The following is a 15,626-nucleotide window of genomic DNA, read 5'->3' as shown; positions in this document are numbered from 1 at the left end:
AGTCTGAACTCTTTTATATGGTTTAGGACCTGAATTACAGGTCATCTACATACCTCTTGAGTCTCAAGTGTAAATTTCCAACCTCCACACTCACCAAGTTTCAGTAAGATCAGGGAGACACGTGGGTCTCAAGAACTACCAGGTATTTAAATGCTTCTAGGTCTTTCTCTCCACTATCTTCTCTCTTGCTGTCATAGTCATTGTATCTCACTGCAGATTAGTTTTCTGCATGGGAAGTGTGGCTGCCATGGTTCCATACTGGTACTTTACAGCTTACACCATTACATAAATAATGTAAAGTTCCTTGTGGTCCCAAGTCCAAAATCCAGCTTGGATTAGGTGTTCACTCCTAGACCAATTCACTGGAATGTGACACAGGGTTCCGCTGCTCCAATATCATGGCTCTCAAGTTTAACCTGTGGCTGAAAGAGCAAATGCTGGGAAGATTGTGTCAAGTTTCTGCAATCAAAACCAAATGGGGAAGGGAGACGGGAAGAGGGTGGTCAATGAGTACAACATTGCAGAGAGGTAGGAAGGATCTAGTGTTTTGTACCAATATAGGAAAACTACAGCCAACAACAAATTGCTGTATAACTTCAAGTAGCTAGTTGAGAGGATGCTGAATGTTTTCAACACAAAGAGAGGACAAATATTTGAGGAGATGGATATGCAAAACACCCTGATATGATCATTGCACACAGTGTAAATGTACCCAAATGTCATATTGTACTCCCTAAACATATAAAATTCTCACAGGTCAATTAAGAAAAAAAAATGAAAAATAGAGAAAAAGTTAGTGACAGAAGTAGATTAGGGGTTACCAAAAACAGAGGGGAAAAAATAACACGAAGTTATTGCTTAATGGGTACAGAGTTTATGTTCAAGATGATGAAAAAGTTTTGGAAGTAGATAGAGGTACTGGTTACACAGCATTGTGAATGTCATTAATTTCACACAATTAGATGTTTAAAATGCTTAAATGGAAATTCTTATGTTATATATGTTTTACCACAATAAAAAAATATGAGCATAAAAAGACAAAAAGAGAGGGAAATGAGGGGAAAGGAGTTAAGGCACCTTCAGCATTTCTGACTTAAATGACTCAGTGAATGGTGGTGACATTGAAAAGGACAGGAGAACATGTGGGAGAACAAGTCTTAGGGGCAAGGGGGGAAAGCTCGGTTTTTGACATGTTGAGTATGAGATGCCAGAGTGCTGGACATCAGGTGCAGGTGTTCAGAAGCGGGTAAGAAATATAAACAGAAGAGACATCGGCTGGAGATTAGAACGGAAGTCATCTGTGTGTAGGTGGTAGTGGGAGCTGAGGAGCTCACCTGGGGAGAAGATCACTAAGCACACAACTCTGGAGAGCACCCCACACTGAAGAAGGAAAAGGGTAGCACAGGCGGTAGAAGAGGCTGTGAGGGAGTTAATACATACCGAGTGTTCATAACGTGCCAAATCCCACACAAATTATTTCTCTTAAAATTCACATAGCCATCCTATGGTCTACCTACAAGGTAGGTATTAGTATCATCTTCATGTTGTAGATGAGAAACTGAGGCTGACCAGTATTCGGTCATGGGCCCAAGGTCTCAGTTAGTAAGCAGTAGATCCAGGATTTTAATCTGTGACTAACTAATAGAACTTTTCACACTATATTGTATTGCCTCTCATGTAGTGTTATTAGAAAAATCCAAGGAGCCAAACAGGAGTCTGGAGTCAGGAAAACTAAGGAAGGAAAATTTCAAGAATAAGGGGATGGTCAATAACGTAAAATGTCTAATGAGTTTATTTTAAAAACAATCATTGTTTTCAAAACTAGGAAGTAATACTGATCAACTTGATTCTTGGCAAGTCTAGCAGACCTTTTTGGTTCCAGATGTATCTAACAATAAAAACACAAGAAGACATTTGACAGATGGACTTTGATTACATCCTAAAAGGGTAATCTACAGAGAAATTACAGTACTCCAGGAAGTTTATAGGAAAGGCACGTAAGATTTTGGCTAGAAGGGAACCAGTTTTGGATACACAGCAAGTGAAAAGAAGGCCAGTTATAGTAAACTGCATCATCTCTTCGTGTGGCTAGCCCTGCCTCACCCTCTGGGAGACAGCAGCTCAAGTATTACTAAGCTTAATGCTATAGTCTCAGATCACTGGGGTTGCTACCTTCAGTATAAATATGTTTTCACGTTTCAAATTGTTTCCACATACTTTGTCCTCACAATCATCTGAAGTACTATCTCCATTTTAAGGATGAAGAGACTGAGGCTGGGATGGTACAATGTTTGTTTTTTTGAGAAGAAAGCACTACACAATATTAGCATACCACTTTAAACTATCTGCTGCTCTAGTTTAACATGTCATCTGACATTGTACAGCGTTTTAGAATGTATGTAGGAAGAATTTCAGACCTGACAGTATCTCTTTGCAAATTACTGCCCACGAGCATTACCAGAAAGTGGCACAATCATTTTAGAAACTTTCTTATGTTTTACAGGCAAAAACAATCAGCCTGTGCAGGCAGTGATCCTATGTGGTGATGAAAGAGCTGGATTGTCCACTGATATCAGATTAGGCAAGAAAAAGAAGTGAATATGATTGTGTTTTGCAATAACCTTGCTTTTTTTCCTCATAATAAAAGCAATACTTCTTGTAGACAACACAGAAAAAAAATAGTTAAAATACATCTTAATCACACTTCTGTAAAATATAAAAGGTACAATGAAGAAGATAATCTCACCACCCAATGATACCACTGCTCACATGTTGGTGTATATCATGCTAGCTGTCCTATTTTTGTTCACACTCACATACATACACACATTTTGTAAACAAAAAATTGATCATTTAAAGTATATTGTTTAGTCACTTTGTTTTCACATCATTTGTTGTGAACTTTTTTCCACGTTAAAAAACTGTAGACAGTCACATCATGTTTAACGTTTGCATAGTATTCTATTGCATGGTGTTATCACATTTTATTTAATCAAGCCCATATTTTGGATGTTTAGGTTGTTTCAAAAATTTCTGTGCTATAAAGAGAGAAACAATTGTTTGGTTATTTTCTTAGACTAATTCCAAGAGTGAAATTTCAGTATCAAAGAGAATATATATTTAAAATGTAGTTTCATATCTTCAAACTGCTTTTTTTTTTTTCTTTTTTGGTGGCTGGCCAGTACAGGGATCCAAACCCTTGACCTTGGTGTTATAATACCACACTCCAGCCAGCTAAGCTAACTGGCCAACCCCTCAAACTGTTATTTATATCCCCAACAGGAGTGTCTAAAAGTGCCAACTTCCTAAATCTTTGCCAATATGGGGTAGTATAATTTATTTCTTTAACCTATGCTGGTCTCCCTGGAGAAAATATCCCTACTTCCATTGTTGTTTTAATCTGCATTCCCCCCTTCCTACTTTTCTTTTTTTGTTTGTATTTAATGAATTAATGTTTACTTCTCTCACTCATTTTTTTTATTCAAGTGTTTATTTTTAAAAAGAAAAGATAAATTGCCAAGTATTCCTGTCATTAAAATAAACCTTCAAATATTTATTGAGGGTCTGCTCTGTGCCAGACACTGTTTGAGGCTTTTACCATGTATTAGTGAACAAAACACAAAAATCTCTATGGAACATATGTTTTAGCATTCAGGGAGAGATATTTATATCTAATAACCATAACAAATAGTATAGTCAAGGATAGGCCTTTCTGAGAAAAAAGACTTCAAGGAGCTGAGGGAGGTAGTAGCCGCATGGGAGTCGGGGCAAGAATATTCAGGTGGAGGAAACTGCTGGTGCAAAGACCTAAGGTGGTCCACTGCCTGGCACGTTCAGGAACTTGCAAGCCAGTGGTTATGGATAGAAAGATTCCTAAATTAATCCACAAATTATGTCTGATTCCTAATAAAATACTAAAAGGTTTTTCAGAAATCAAAAATATTCTGAAGTTCATCTAGGAAAATTAACATGGGACAATAATCACATAACTTTGAAAAAATTAAAGCATTGAAGGTACATGAATTCTTAGTTGGGATGGAGAGCTCAGCAATAGACCCAAATATATATAGAAATTTAATATATAATGAAGGTATTTCAAATCTGGGGAAAAAGAAGTTTATTTAATAAATGGTGTTCGGTTAACTGGATTGACGTTTGAAAACAAAAAAGAAGCTATTCATTCACTTAAAAACCAAAGCAAATTTCAGAAAGATCTGAGATTTAAATGGAAAAAAAAATCCTTTTAAGTCCTCTAAGAAGCATATGTAATTTTAAAAAAAAATTGGGAGATGGAGACATTTTAGAAAACATAACTTAAACCCCAGAATTTATAAAGGAAAACAATTATAAATTAGACTAATTTTTTTTAAAAAGCCCTTTAGGGAAAAGAAAAAAAAAAAAAGCTAACACTTTAAAATAGAGTCAAATGTCAAGAATTCCTGTTGTGGTTTCTACTCAGCTATAAACTGCCAAGCATTTATATCTCCCTAATCCCCAAATAAAGTGCCACACTAATCTCTTGCTTCCCACCTTCATCTTTAATTTCTTAAAATACATCCACAGAGGTATACCAGGTAAAATAGAACATCACCAATATTTATTAAACCCTTGGGGTATTACAATGTTTGATTTCATGCATCAACTTGACTGGGCTAAAGGATGCCCAGACAGCTGATTAAACATTATTCTTGGGTGTGTGAAGGTGTTTCTGGAACAGGTTAGCATTTTAATTGGTGGACTGAGTAAAGCAGACGGCCCTCCCCGTTGTGGGGGGGGGGGGACATCATTCAATCCATTGGGGGCCTAAATAGAACAAAAGGGTAGAGGAAGGCTGAATTCACTCTCTGCCTGACTACTTGAACTGCGACATTGATATTTTCCTGCCCTCAGTGCTTCTGATTCTCAGGCCTTGAGACAGCTTCTACACCATCAGCTCTCCAGCTCTCAGGCCTTCCAACTACCTCACCAACTTTCCTGAGTCCTCAGCTTGCAGACGGTAGATTGTGGGACTTCTCAGTCTCCATAAGTGCGTGAGCCAATACTTTATAAAATCTGTCTATCTATGTCCTGTTGGTTCTGTTTCTCTGAAGAACCCTAATACACACAGATATCCCAGTTCCTCAGGCTGCATTCCTTCCACCCCACTCAGACCTAGCCAGTGTCATATTTTGTGTTTAACATCCTTTGCTTTTTCTTGTAGTTTTTAACATTCTATTTATGTATGCCTAACAATATACTTTTAAGATTAGCCTGTTTTTGTTGTTTATACAAATGACAGCATACTGTATGTATCCTTCTGTGGTTTACTTTTTTTCTTAATATTATGATTTAAAATTTATCCAAGTTGATACATGCTGCTGTAGTTTATTCACTTTCACAGCTGTGTGGCATTTCACTGTATAAATTTATCATAATGATTTACCCATTCTAGTATTGATGAACATTGTGTTGTTCCCAGGTTAAGTAACCACGAACATTCTTATTTGGGTCTTCTGTTGCACAAGGGTAAGAGTTTCTCCAGGGAATTATACCTAGGATTGTAATTGCTGGGTAGTAGAGTAGGCATAGGCCCCATTTTTCTAGGTAAGGCTATATTTTCCAAAATGGTTGTATTGATTTATACTTCCACATTCTTGCCAAGATCTGATTTTGTCAGACTTTCAAATTTTTACCAGTTCAGTGGGTATGAAAATGTATTTCATTATAATTTTATTTTGTATTTCCCTAATTGCTATTGAGGTGAGAATTTTCTCATGTGTATTGCCCAGCCCATCTTTCATTTCTAGGAAATGCTGCCACCTTATTCCTGCTCTTGGTCTGACCCTAGAATTAGATAAAAGAAGCATATACCTAAATTTTGTGATAAAACATCTCAACATTTTCCAAGTATCTTTCCTATCAGTCAGCTAGTAACATTTGTGATGAGTACTTGCAGCCTAGTTTTCTCTTTTCTATTAGAATCTTCTAACTGTTTGGCTAGTCACAAAGAAGGTACAGAGTACCTGCAATGTGTGCAATGATAAAAAGCAGGATGGATGAGTTGGGGGATATAGGAGATGGGAACAGAATGCCTCTCAGTGGTCTGAGACTAGCAGGAAACTGACTAGGAGGATAGATAACAATAATGACAGCTGCTCCATTTCCAGGACCTATGACATGATAAGAACTATAATAGTTATTTCTAATCCTTACAATAATTCTCTAAAGTGTGTATCATTATCATTATTTTTTAGATAAGATAACTGAGGTTCAGGAGCCACAGAACACTTCGGAGGGCCCAGAGGTCGGCAGATCAGCATGCAATAATTCAGGAAGTTTTTTGTTCATTAATCGGACACTAAGCAACAATTTTGGGTGGAAAATTGTATTTGGCATTGGGGATGTTTGCCTCTTATGGGGTATTGCCAATCTGTTATATGGGACACAGGGAAGGGACTGCCTGCATCTGTGGGGGTAAAGCTAATATAGTGAAAAACTGACTAACAGCCAGCGAAGCCTAAATCTGGCCCAGCCTCTGCCACCTCACATGAAGGGGCTTGGGGGCCCTCACTTACTGTGCAGTAGAAAAGTTAAGAGAAAGGCTCCATGTGGAACTGCCTCAACCAAGCCTTAAGGGTCAGATGACTTAGACAGTTTGTGTCTTAGTTTCATCATATGTAAAATGGAAATAATAATAGTACCCACCTCCATGTATTTGTTTCCTGTGGCTGCTGAAACAAATTACCACAAACTTGTTAATTTAAAACGAAAATTTATTTTCTCAGTTCTGGAAGCCAGAAACCCCAAATTAGTTTCACTTGACCAAAATCGAAGTGTATATTGGGCACCTCCATAAGCTAAGGGAAAATCTGTTCCTGTCTCTTCCAGTTTCTGGTGGCTGCTGGCATCCTTGGTTTGTGGCTGCCACACTCCAATCTCTGCCTCCCTCTTGTAAAGATACACATGATTGCACTTTGGGCTCATCCTGATAATCCAGGATAATTTCTACATCCCAAAATTCTTAACTTAATCTGCAAAGATGCTGTTTCCATATAAAGTAGCATTTACAGGTTCCAGGTATTAGGGCCTGATATCTTTGCGGGTCATTATTCAGCCTATTACACTCAGGATTGTTGTAAGGAGGAAATCTGTTAAGGCTGGGAGAGGGCTGAGCACAGCATATAGCAGAAAGCACTGAGTAAATAGTTTATTTCCTTTTCTACAAAGAGGTCTCTAACAATGCTTCCATTATTATAGAGCTACTGTAAGGTTCAAACAAAGCACAGGTACAGTATCACTTATGAGGATACAAAAGAGATTAAAAATAAAGTAAAAATTCAAGTCTTTTAATAGCACCCCTCCCCCTAACACACACACACAGACACAGACACACACACACACACACACACACACACACACACACACACACACACATTTGTGCACGCTTCTGTCCAGGACGCCTTAGGCCCCGCCCACTCGCAGTCTCACCACCTCGGGGCAGGATTCCCCACCTGGAGGCCCTGCCCCCTTTACTCACCAGCCTCTCTCTCGCCCCGCCCATCTCGCTTGGCATCGCCCCACCTTATGGCGTTAGAGGAATCCGAGCCTTCGGGGTCCATCCACTTTACTGCCTGTCAAGTAATAGCCAATTTTATCCAATTATGTGTCTTTTCCAAGATTTTTAGTTACTGTCCCAATACCTATATATTAAATTAGCTGTATGGTTGCAATTACTTGTTTTCAGATTAAAAAATTAAGAGAAGAAACTCTTGGAAACAGACTGGCGATATTTAAGACAGCCCACAGGAGAGATGCGGGTCCTACGCACTTGCGTCGCTGAGCGAGGGCTGGCTGGCCGCGCAGGCGCAGTGCATCCGACTCGCCATGCCGACTGTCAGCGTGAAGCGAGATCTGCTTTTCGAAGCCCTAGGCCGGACCTATAGTGAGTCCCTTACCCGTCTCCTGGGCTCTGCGCCTCTACTCAGAGGCTAGTAGTCTCTCCAAAAGGGCATCGTGGCAACGTTCATGCTGCCCTGCAGGTTTGGCCCCAGGAGGTCGGGGTCTACACGGGGAAGCCGACGGCCGAGGCGGCCCGGCTGGGCTGAGGAACCCTCCGAACCGGCATCGCCGCGGCTGCCATTGCGTCGCCGGCGTGTGCCCTGCTCTCCGTGTCATTCATCTGGCGATCTCGTACCGAGCGCCTGCTGCGTGCCGGGCACCGACATCGGGGCCAGGGAGTAGAATAAGAATGAATCGCCGGGTTGCCTCCTGAGTGTGGCCAGTTCGGTACAGTAGAAAGAGCGCTGTGGAAACTTAGGTTGTGAGGGAGTAGGAGTAGGAGTGTGATCAGGAGAGGGGGGAATGGCCTTTGTCTGTCTCCGTTTTATTTTATTAATATGACTGCCCTGTTGTAAGCGCCTGGGACTGCAGCGGTGCACATGACACACAAGGTCCACATTCTCAGTTTGATGAAGGAGGCAGACAGTAACTAACCAGCACGTTAATAAAATTGTTTCGGATAGTGGGAGGAGGGAGGGAGGTTTCGGTAATGGGCCACAATAATCAACCACATTGCATATTGACAAAATAAAATAAAATTAAAAAATAAAAATTTAAAAATTAAAAAAAAAACCATTTAAAACAATAATTATTATCTATTACACACACTTTATTACAATGATTAATTGGTTTTTCCTATTTGGCCATACTGAATAAGAGCCATTGCTATGCATTTTATTTTAAGATAACATAAAAATAATTTTTTGGAAAAAAAAATAAGATAAAATTGTTTCGGATAATGTCAAATGCTATCAAGGAGGGAAAGCAAGGTGTTGATGCTAAGAACAACGTTCGAAAGGGTGGTAACACTTGAGACCTGAATAGTATGCTGTGGGCTTAGCTACACTTCATGTCTTCTTCAGTTCTAAAAACACCACCATTGAGAAAAAGGAGGGAAATGTTAAGTACAAATATCTATTACCACACACATATGGCAGCTGAAATGACACCTGCTCCACCCCATAATTATCAGCTTGGATAAAGGCTGTTGCGACTGATTTGTGAGAGCTCTTTTTTGGTTTTAGCCCATAGGGCTCAGTATGATAATAAAGCGCTAATCTGTTTATTAACAGGTATAGCTTTTCAGGATAAGATATTACCGTTACTGTGAAAATAAAGTTAGCCTTTTAAAAACTTTTCTAAAGATATTTAAGTTTAGAAAAAAAACTTTTCTATACTTTCTTATAGATACTGTCTATTCTCAAAGTGTTATTTTCCACAAGTCCTTGAAAGTAGAGGTAACACCCTTACTCTTTGAACTTGGCTCTAATTCCCTAATAATTTTTTTATTTTATGATATGCTTATTTATATTTCTTACATGTCTTTCTAAAACATATTCTTACTATGGTATGTAGTATACCTGAATTGCATAAGATGGTATGTGGCAAATATTTGTTCCAAAAATCTATAAACAGGCCCCGTCCTGGTCTCCATCTCTGAAAAAATAAAAATTAATCCAAGTTTTAAAAAGTGGTGAGATTTATAACTTATATATTGTCATCTGATAGTTTTAATATATTCTCTAGCTGCCTTCTCCATTTTTTTTTTTTTTTTTTTCCAAATCCAGAGTGGTCAGGTAAGCTTGATTTTCTACAAATATCTGTTAGCTGCTGGCTCTTTTTGAAAATTTCAGTGAGAAAGATTGATGTTATTGAGATGTACTTCAGACAGGCCAGAAATAATACTCACCTTTTGTTTATACTTGTATTCTTTTCTTGAAACCATTTGAATGTTAATTGGGTTGATGTCAGAGTTGGAAAAGCTGTTACACAAAACATCTGGTTTCCAAATAGTATGGATCCATCTTGTTTCTTACCTTTTACTTTTTCAGTCTTCTTTTTAAAAATTTTTATTTTTTATTATTAGCATATTCATTATTACAAATCGTAATTTTTCTTTATTCCCTTTTCCTAACCTATCACTCCCTAAACCCCGCCCCCCCTCCCTCTTTTTTCCTTGTTATCAGATTAATGCCTCATTTGTGCCTTCCTATCCATGTTTTCTTTTTAGTTCCTCCAGGGGTTACTGCCTCTCTGTCTGAAATTCCATTGTTTCTAACAGTCACCTCCTTTCTCTTCGCCACCTTTTAGCTTGTCAAAGATATTTTTCTTTCAAGTTGTTTTTGTTAGTATGGTCATTTTGCTCCTCTGACTCCAGTGGAGCAGTTTTTTGTCTCCTTAGTCTACCTTTTTACTGCCTGTTTGCTCAGATGTTTTCCTCTTGCCACTCATCTTCTTGTCAACTGCTTTATTAACACTGCTCTTCAGTCTGGTCCTGTTCTGGCTTGGCGTAATGGCTGGCAATACTACTAGAGCCATTTGTGTTACTTAGGTGTGTCATTTTGTTAGAGGATTATTAATCACTATTTTATTGTTGGTTCTTTGCACCTAAGCTTGTGAAATACAGCTGAAAGGAATAGAATATTATATGATAATTAGGATTCAGTATATTTTAATAGTTCTAAATTTGGTTAATAAACTTTTAGTTATCTATTGCCGCATGATAAATTACTACAAAGTTTACCAGCTGTCAAGCTAGGGCTGGGTCTGGAGCTCACAGACCCCTCTAGCCCATTCACAGACTGGGTCACAAACCGTTCACATGCAGGTCTGGGAGCTATGTAACCAGCCAAAAGTTCCCTGGAGCCGTAGGTTTGAGAGCATGGCCATGCTGGGCGGACGCCCGAGGCAGTCAGTGCCAGCCAGGTCGAGGCGTAGTGCATATGCACTAACTCCTACCACACACAACTTAATAAGGAATGTGCAGCACCACCCCCAACCTGACCTAAGGTGAGGGGGCCTGATTAAATTATTCTATTTTCCCAACAGCAGCTTAAAACAATAATCATTTGTTACACCGTTTCTGAGGGTCAAGAATTGAAGAATGGCTTAGCTGGGTGATTTTGGCTCTGGATCTCTCATCAGGTTGCAGTCAAGGTGTGAGCCAGTTCTGTAGTCATCACAAGGCCTAACTGGGGCTGGAGAATCTGCTTGCAAGTTCACTTAAGTGGTTGTTGGTGGGCCTCAGTTTTTTGCTGATTTTTGGCCAGAGGCTTCAGTTTTTCCCACCTTGGCCTCTATAGGGCAACTTACTTGATGTCAGCTTGTTCATCCTAGAGTGAGAGGTCTGAGAGAGCAGGTAAGAGAGAGTGCTCAAGAGAGAAGCCTCCATTTTTAACCAGCTGAGCTGGCGGCCAGTATGGGGATCTGAACCTGTGACATTTGTGTTAGAAGGCTGCACTCTAACCAACTGAGCTAACTAGCCAGCCACAGCCTCAATTTTAAATAACAGCTCAGAAGTGATATACTTTGCCATATCCACACAGACCAGTCCTGGCATAACGTAGGAGAGGACTATACACTCGGCTGTGAATACCAGGAGGTGGATATTATTGGAGGCTGACTGCCACGGTCCACCCTCTGGCCCCCAGTGAAATGAATCATGTTCCTCCTATGTGTAAAATATGCTTACTCTCTCCTAAGGCCCCTGGAAGTGTCATCCCATTAGAGCAGCAGTTCAAAATTCAGAGTCTCATCATCTGAATCAGGTCCCGATATGGATGAGGCTTCTTGGGTGTAGTACCTGGGTATAGCTCCTTGAATACAGTTATGTCTTGACCTGAGAGACTCAAGAGACAAGTTATCTGCCACACATACAGCTAACATACAATGGTGGGACAGGCATAGGAAAACTACTGTAGACATTCCTCTTCAGAAGGGGAGAAAATGAGAGACGCAAAGGGGTCACTGGTTCATGGCAATTCTGAAATCAAATGGCAAATGTTGGATGCTCTAGATTAGGTCTTACTTCTTGGGATAATTCTCCTTGGCTCTGCCCTGCCCTCTAGGCTATCGGTTGCACCCTCTGAGTGGACCCCAGAAAGCTTGTCCTTCACAGCTGATTGTTTTCTCAGTCTCCTTCGTGAAGAAATTTGGGGGTTCAAAGACTTCGTTTTGTCCTGTTTCTGTCCCTTTCAGTTCAAGCTGGCAATGTTTCTGTGTATGTATTTCTTCTAAAAACTTTGTGGGTCTTTGGTGTAATTTAGTGGCTTCCATTTCATTAGTCAAAGCCACACCATCCACAGATCTCTGAAATAAGCTGTTCTATACTTTGGTCTTCTGCTGATGTAATGTTCTTAATTTCTATTGTGTGATTAATTGGATTTGTGAGGTACACCCTTAATTTCTTTATAGTACCTTTTGTTTGAGTGAACCTTTGATCTTTTTGAGTCTAAAGATTTTATAATCATATGATTGATTTTATCTTTGGCCCATGTTTTCCTGACAATGCCTTGGATTGGATCTTTGCTTAGAAGTTATTTCTTAATTTTAGTATTGTTTTACATCAGGAGAGGCTGTGAATTTTTAATATCATCAGCATCCTGACTCCTTCTTGTTTAAAGGCCCTTCCTTTGGTTTATCTCTTGTCTCACATAAGAATCAAGAGAAAATCAGACACTTTGAATGCTGGTTGGAAATCTTGGTTACATCACCCGTGTTTCATTATATCTCTTCCTGACATGAACCTATGCTTAATCCATATTGAACTACTTAGAGTTTTCTAAATTTGCTATGCTCTTGTTTCACTCTTCATAGTCACTGCCTAATAAACTCATCCTTTTTGTTAAGACTTAGCTGATCCTAAGTGGAGCTTATTACCCTACACTTAATATAATTATATTTATTTACATGTCTAGTTTCTTTACTGGAGGAGGAAGTAGTTAAGGTGGGAATTGTGTTTTAGTTATTGTTGTAGCGCTGGCACCTAGTACAGTGCCTGGCATATAGTGGGTGCTCGATGAATGTTTGTTAAATTGAATTGAAGTTTATTGTCTGGATCAGGAATCTTAACCAGCTTTTCACTAAAATATACTGGTAGTGATGATTTGTGTTCAATTTTTGATAATGTGAAAACCCTGAAAATGCTGTATCAGGTAGCAAAGTGAAATGGAATATATTTTTTAAATAAGGAAGAGAACTATTAATTATTGAAGACCCGTTCTGTTTCAGGGTACAGTGTCAGGCCCATTATGTCCATGTCCTGATTTAAATCTTTCCAACAGTTCTATGCTATAAATGGCCATTACATGGACTTTACAGATGAGGCATCCCTAAAGTTTTCATAAGGTGCCAAGTTCTCAGAATTAGTAGATAGGATACTCAGAATTCAAAGTGTGATTGGCTTGGCTCCAAAGCCAAGTGTCAGGCTGCCTCAAAGAATTTTAAAGGATAGGACTTAACATGCCATTGTTTTACTGTGTTGGTTCTGTTATTTGGAGCCTACTTTATATTTGATCCCTACTTAACAGGTTGTTTTTTTCCTAAGTAAATGCAAACTTCCCACTGTAGGTAACCTAATTCTGTAGTTGATATTAGTACAGATTTATCAGCCCTTTAATAGTTTTGACTATTAATCATTTTGTTTTCCTAATTTTGATCAAGCTTTTTTGTTTGTTTTTAAATGGCAATATCTGTTACTTAATAGTGTGCTTGCTGTAAGGCATTTAATAATAAGATGCAATTTATATACTATTTTTGTTTATGCTGAACAGATTAAAATTAATGTCCTCTTTTTTTTCCTAGCTGACGAAGAATTTGATGAACTTTGTTTTGAATTTGGTCTGGAACTTGATGAAATTGTATGTATTGGATATTTGTTTATTTTTCATATATTCTGTGTATAAGTTCATTTTTCAGAGGTTTACTGTATTTTGTCTTTGTTATCTTATAGTTAGACTAAGATGATACATTTGTGAGCCATAATGATTTCTGTGTTCTCTGTGTTCAGAGGGCTAAGCTCCAGTTCTAAAAGTATCCGTCACTTTGATTAAAATCTCAAAAGGGATTCATGCCTTATTCTGTATGCAATCGTTTCAAGCTATCAGGCTAATGCTGTGGAGATGGATAAAAAAACCAAATAACCCCAAAATGAGAGTGAGCTACCTGGCAGTTTAGATTTTTTTTTTTTTTCCATATTAACCATGGAAAGGGACGTGGGAAGCAGTGGAAATGTTGCTTTAACCAGAGTAGCTGTGCCTCCTTCACCTCCACCTCCTCCTCTTTCAGTCTCTGTTTGCCACCCCCATCCCTATTTGACTAGCTTATTCATTACTGTATGTATTAACCTTGTAAAATGATCTCATATTTTGATCAAATATTTTAAAAAGCATGTATGGGGGGGTATATATTTTATTTATAAAATATATTGTTAATAAAGATTATATATTAAAGACATTGTACTTATAGTTAAAAGGACAGTAGTTTTCTGGTAGTGTTATTTTTTTCTAAGGCCGTTACCTTCTTGATCTATTCAGTGTTTTATATAACATTATCTTAGGTATAGTTTGAAAAATCTTCACTTAACAAAAATCCACATTGTCTTGCCTGAGTTTCCCTGCTGCTTCTTTACTAATGTCGCAGAAAAGGTAATCTTTATATTAACGAGTATCTGGATGCTTGAGAAATTGGCTGAGATATCTGCAGTTTGTAAGTTGGTATTAAAAATTTTACTAAACCTCAAAACTTTGTTTGAGGCTATGTGATATCTAAGAGCATTGGAATGGATATCAGAAAATTTGAGGTTTGTTGTGTGTTTTTGAGGGAGGGAGCGGTGGGTGGCAAATAGCGTGTACTGGGATCCAAAACTTTGACCTTGGTGTTACAAGGTGGTGCTTTAACCAACTGAGCTAACTGGCCAGTCCAGAAAATTTGAGTTGTGTTTTCATATCCAACATTTACTGGACAATTACTTTGCATCTCTGAGCCTTATATTTTAGTCTCTGGCCCTCCTTTTCATTGGTGAAATAAAGGGTTTTGATTATATGATCTTTATAGATCCTTTCCGGCTCTGAAATTTAAGTGGCTTTTTGATTTCTGTTAGCTTTTTGTCAGGTAGCACTGATAATAAACTCAGTCTTCACATATAGTCTCTGTATGAACTGAGATGCTGAAAATGAAAGATTTAAATTGCTGTAGGGTTTTTTGTTTTTTGGCAGCTGGCCAATACAGGCATCCAAACCCTTGACCTTGGTGTTATCAGCACCATGCTCTAACAAAGTGAGCTAACTGGCCAGCCCTTTCTTTTTTTTCCCAAAGGAATTAAGCCATTTTTTAACCAGATGCCGTTATTTCTCTGGTTACCATATTATCTCCACTTCTTTATATAGGTCCGTCTTGAAGTCTACCATCCCCTGTGGGGATACTCAACTTTTTTTCACTAAAAAACAGTAATTTTATTGATGCCTTTGATTGAACATTATTTAAATTCTAATTCTTCTTTCTGCCTCTTCCCATCTCTTCCTCTTTTCCCACCTCCTGCTCCTTCTTCCTCTTCCTCTTCTTTTCATTTTTTCATTTTTCTTAATTTTTAAAATTTGCCTCCTGAGTTTGAGATGTCAGGGTAGATGTTTCTTTGAAGCCTGGCATGGCCTTGCACAGTCCCAGCATTGTGTGGATCTCTGTGGTTCTTAAGGGAAACTTGGGCACATAATGCTTAGTGACTAAAAGTGAGTTCCTCTGCATACTGTGCAAGTGCGGATTATAATTCTTAATTTGAACTAAGAATTCAAATTCTTAATTTGAACTCGTAT

General features: G+C 38.6%; 1 protein-coding gene across 4 annotated transcripts in view; it reads left to right on the top strand.

The window, feature by feature from the left end:
- Positions 1–15,626, top strand: part of FARSB (phenylalanyl-tRNA synthetase subunit beta) — a 96,532-nt gene that overhangs the window by 4,401 nt on the left and 76,505 nt on the right. For 2 of the 4 annotated variants that reach the window (XM_063088070.1, XM_063088080.1), the window contains exons 1-2: positions 7,854–7,921; positions 13,621–13,676. In XM_063088070.1, the coding sequence (XP_062944140.1) occupies positions 7,864–7,921; positions 13,621–13,676 (114 nt within the window). In that variant the 5' untranslated portion in view covers positions 7,854–7,863. Of the gene's footprint in view, positions 1–7,853; positions 7,922–8,247; positions 8,266–13,620; positions 13,677–15,626 lie in introns of those variants that run through there. The other 2 variants (XM_063088095.1, XM_063088087.1) reach the window with 2 other exon arrangements.

Source organism: Cynocephalus volans, chromosome 1 (assembly GCF_027409185.1).
Source record: "Cynocephalus volans isolate mCynVol1 chromosome 1, mCynVol1.pri, whole genome shotgun sequence".
Classification (NCBI taxonomy): Eukaryota; Metazoa; Chordata; class Mammalia; order Dermoptera; family Cynocephalidae; genus Cynocephalus; species Cynocephalus volans.
Note: the sequence above shows the minus strand (reverse complement) of the source record. Positions and strands in the feature narration are given on the sequence as shown.